This window comes from Sphaeramia orbicularis, chromosome 21, assembly GCF_902148855.1.
Source record: "Sphaeramia orbicularis chromosome 21, fSphaOr1.1, whole genome shotgun sequence".
Lineage (NCBI taxonomy): Eukaryota > Metazoa > Chordata > Actinopteri > Kurtiformes > Apogonidae > Sphaeramia > Sphaeramia orbicularis.
The window spans coordinates 4,956,206-4,961,187 of NC_043977.1; the positions used below are offsets into that span (position 1 = coordinate 4,956,206).

The window sequence follows — 4,982 nt, forward strand, 5'->3', positions numbered from 1 at the left end:
AAAATGCAGACTGACAGGGATAATGAAGTGATTTAACCTTTAACCTTTATTAACTCACATTCACATTTGGCTCCAGCCTCTTGTGGCCATTTGTGGAACTGCAGGTGTTGACTCTTACCCTCAGAGGTTCCCCTTTAATTCCATGTATTTATACTATTTACTCTGTTAACCCACTGTCATCATCATCATCATCTGTGTGATCACTGGATTCGCTCACATCACATCCCATAATGCTTTGCTTGTCTTCCTGTGTTAGGGCTCAGCATCAGCTGTTAAAGGAGACTTCTTACTAAGCAGCGAACATCTGATCGAGATTATCACCAAACTCCACCGCGTCGGAGCCACTACCGCAGACATGGAGCAGCTCAACGTCGACATCTCCGACGAGTAAGAGCAACGACGGCTGGTTAATTAACTGTTTAAGCGCCGCAGTTTTGAATGAAATATTCAGTTTGGATTTCAAGATTTGAAAAAAGCAGGATCTTGGAAGTGGTTAGAGACAGTCACACTGAAAATGAGAAAAATATTAGATTATAATGGGAGTAAATGCACTCATCTCATTTGCATATTGTGACATCACAGGGCGGCAGCCATATTGGATTACGTAACTTTTAGTAAAATTGAACTTTGAACTTATTTACATGGAAGTTTTCTTTGTGTTTTTGTTTTTTGCCATTTTTCCTTAAAATTAAATAAGTTAAACATTAGTAGAAAGTAAAATGCACTAAGTTTTAGTATCTTTTTCATCTAATCTGTCCTTATCTATCCAAACTAAAACTAAATAAACTTATTCACTTACTAAAAAAGTGCAGGACCATGCCTTTAAACTAGATTTTCTTCTTCACTATGAATAGAAACATGCTCTTAAATTGTGGTAGGATTAAAGGGGCACATGTCTGCCATCTATTGGTGGGAGGTGGTAACATGATTTGTTAACTATCTGGAGCTATTATGGTCTGTTTCAGTCAGTTATGTTAATTGTTGCTTAAATGGTTAATTAAAGGATACGACATTCTCCGACCTGGGTTGTGTTTAACCATATAACACCAAACGTATCATATTTGATCTGTGAGTTTTGAAGCCCTCTACATGATCAGTGTGATATTTTTTGTCTTGAAAAACCTGATGTATACAATTAGATACATGCAATACACAGATAATCCACCAGGGGGAGGAGTCCATTCAGCAGAGGCCTTTAGTGACACTACAAGGCTGTCATTAATGAGGACCATTTAGAAAAGGAATTAACTATTTGTTAGACATGTTTGTGTTCTATTATGTTTTTGTTTGTTCAAAAACAATAATATTTAAGCATTCAGACCTGATGGATCAAATATGATACAAAGCTGAAACTCATACATATTTGAAAAAACAGTATTTTTTGGTTGTTCAGGAGGACCAGTAAAGGCTCCAGTTTCAAAGAACTGGAATTTTCTGTCAATGATTGAATGGTTCAGGCTTTACGGGGTTAACAGTAGGGCTGTGTAGTGGCAAGAATCTGGCAATACGATACAAATCACAATACTAGGATCACAATACGATATATTACAATATATCACTATATCACGGCGATATTTTTTTGTCTTGCTTTTTTTTTTTTTTAATATTTCCTGGAAAACTAACACCTGCAAGATCACAATACTCCTGTCCTATACAAACAGAGCTAAATACCCATGTGAATATATGAATAAAAGACCTGGCAGGATTCCCAAAAATAGAAAGAAAAAAACAAAAATAAATCTCCATGTCTGTATTTGAATAAACACCTGAAAATATCGATACGCATTTTTTAATATCGATACAGTATCGTGAAATGAAATTTCATGATAAGCAATGTAACGATATGAAAATTTCATATCACGGTTATTGTGACCAAAATTATCACAGTTATCATTATTATCGCAGTATTGTTGAAATTGTGCTCAAAATGTTGAAAAAGTACTAATACACACACTGAAATAATTTAACCAAGTTGTATTTTGGGAAAATAAATAAATAAATAATTGGCACAATGTATCTTCTGTTGCAGAAACATTCAAATATTAACCCTTAGTGGTCTGAGCCTATTTTGTCCATTTTTCAGTGCTTTTAATTTTGTCTTTATATACTATATAAACAAATGTTTACCATACCCATGGTTGGGATCTTTCTTTTTTCAGCACAACGCCATTTATATCATCTGTCTGTTTTTGTTTTTTTTTCACTTTAACCTACTATATCAACATAAAAGGACAGAAAACACAAAAAAATATATAAAATCCAATTTGAAAAATGTATATAATTTATTGAATAAATAACACACAGATGCTTAACGAACCTTTTCAAAGACTTTAAAAGTGAATATTGGTTCCAAATATTAGGTATATACAATTAAAATTGTAATAAATTAAAACTATACTCAAATATTTGACATAAAAGCAGATCTTTACATAGGCATTTTCTACAGAAAAGTGCAGTGATCAAACACGGTTATCATGAGAATTAGAATTTAAACGGTAATACTAACAGTCTGCAATTTTACCACAGTTTATCGTTATACCGGTAATCGTTACATCCCTAATTGTGATATGTCATGGAACCGATATTTCCTTAAACCCCTAAGAGTCACTTATGTTTTTTGTGTTTTTGTGTGTGACAGGTTTCTGGTGCAGTTCAAACAGGACAAAGTGTGTGTGAAATTCATTCAGGGAGTCCCCAAGAACGGCAACAGCGTGTCCTGCAAACGCAAGAACAACCGCCTGCTGGAGGTGTCGGTTCCCACCACGCCGTAGTGCAGCTCCGCCTCGCCACTGCTGTTCATGGGCGCTTAGATCGGGAAGGGGGGGGGGCAGTCGAACACCGAATCCCCCCCCCACTCGGCGCCCATGTCCAACCCAAAAATCGTCAGTGCAGTTATTGGACTGGTTGTGTTTTTCTTCCTCTCGTCTCTTCTTTGTCAGATCTACCACGGCACCTCTATATCTGTAACCATGTGCCACTGATTTTAAAACCAAACAAAGAAACAAAGCTCTGATCTGGAACTGGGTCCAACGTTTCACTGGTTTACTCTAAAACTGGGGTAGGAAAAAAAAAAAAAAAGGAAAGGAAAGTGGCGGTGGGCTGCAGAGACTTTTGTATTATAAATGACGATGATGGTGATAATTGTTCTGTCTGTGTATCGTAGTCGTCTTCAGAGGGAAGACGTTGGCGACTGGCTCCGGCCTCAACTGGCCTCGCGTCATCCATTTTTTTTAAGCAGCACCGACTAAAGACGGCTTAGAAGCGGAGATGACCCCAGGAGCTTTTGGGTTTGGGAGCCTATCTATAAAGAACGTACGTTACTGCACTTGTTTTCACCTCGGCGTAACCAAAAGAGGCGGAATTTGATTGTACGTTGTATTTTCTATCTAATTTTCTGAACCATAGCACAGCGGGTAGTCGACACGCACCAAACGCTCGTCAGATGTACTTTTACTAGAACGTAGTGGAACCACTTTTGTATCGGCGATTCGTACGTGCCATTCTGACGTGTGCATCGGACAGATTTAGAAAAACAAAACAAAACAAAAAAAAAAGGAACAAAAAAAACCAAACACACACATTCAGGTGATGGAACCCTGTTGCCAACATGTAATGACTTGTGAAGTTCTGACAGCACTGCACGTGACCGACTTCCTCCTCAAGCACAGCGTCATCATTTCCCAGCTTTACTTCCTCTGCAAAGAATTACTGTAACTCTTATTTTTAACACATACACCAAAATATACACTGGAAAAAATCCAACCCTTACCAAGTGTATTTTTTCTTATTTCTAGTCCAAATATCTCATCACACTTAAATTAGACAAAATCACCTAAAGAGGAACTTTTCAGGGAGATATAAGAACTGATTTATAGACAATAGATCTGGAAAATCTGATTTCAACAAATCTGACCAAGATCATTTTCACTTGTTCCATTGGTGGATTTTTTTTTTTTTTTTTTTTGCTTGAATTAAGCAAAACAAATCTTGAATTAAGCAAAAAAAAAAAATCTTGAATAAGCAAAAAAAGAAAATCTTGAATCAAGCAAAAAATCTTGAATTATGCAAAAAAAATCTTGAATTAACCAAAAAAAAAAAAATCTTGAATAAGCAAAAAAAGAAAATCTTGAATTAAGCAAAAAAATCTTGAATTAAGCCAAAAAAAAATCTTGAATTAAGCCAAAAAAAAAAAAAATCTTGAATTAAGCAAAAGAAAAATCTTGAATTAAGCAAAAAAAAATCTGCCAATGGAACAAGTGAAAATTATCTTGGTATGGTTTCTTGAAATCCGATTTTCCAGATCTATTGCCTAAAAGTCAGTTCTTATATCTCACTGAAAAGTTCCTCTTTAGGTGATTCTGTCTGATTTGAAGTGTGATCAGATATTTGGACTACAAATGAGACAAATACACTTGGTCAGGTTCAGATTTTTGCAGTGTACAAAAGGAGAATTCTGGGTTTAAACACAGAAGGGAAACACCGTTAAAAACCCGGCGCCGGTTCCTAAACCTTCCATTATTTCACAGCTGTAAGTTTCTCTGCTGCGATATTAGCCTCTCGCTATCGATATTTCTGTTGTGTGCAATAAATAAGACACATTTTCTCCATATCTTTCCAGTAGAACAGCAGTAGAACCCTCTGTGTACCGTAGGCTGTACATATATATGTGTACATATATATATACATATACGCTGCAGGCATGGACGAGGGCTCGTTCTCCTCCTTTGAATTGCTGTGTTTGTGGAATCGCTTTTCTCGCTGCTGCAGCTTGACTTATTATTGTGCTCGACCCTATTTGATCTAATGTGTGTTTTTAAGAGTCAAAGACTAAATGTCAGCGCATCAGAGGAAACTGTCACAGCGACAACACACTGTATTTACGCTAAATTCGATAATGAAAACAAGCGCCAGAGTGCTTTATTTTCAGGTGTATTGAACATAATCATCTGTGGATGAACTTGTAGTGGGTTTTTTTTTTCTTT

The 4,982-nt window shown here is 36.3% G+C and overlaps 1 protein-coding gene across 10 annotated transcripts in view; it reads left to right on the forward strand.

Annotated features, from left to right (window-relative positions):
- The window catches only part of myo1b (myosin IB), a 194,257-nt gene extending 190,683 nt beyond the window's left edge, over nucleotides 1-3,574 (forward strand). For all 10 annotated transcript variants that reach the window (XM_030125371.1, XM_030125372.1, XM_030125374.1 and 7 more), the window contains 2 exons: nucleotides 257-387; nucleotides 2,639-3,574. In XM_030125371.1, coding sequence (XP_029981231.1) covers nucleotides 257-387; nucleotides 2,639-2,771 — 264 coding nt within the window. In that variant the 3' untranslated portion in view covers nucleotides 2,772-3,574. The remainder of the gene's footprint in view (nucleotides 1-256; nucleotides 388-2,638) is intronic.
- Nucleotides 3,575-4,982: the final 1,408 nt, after the last annotated feature.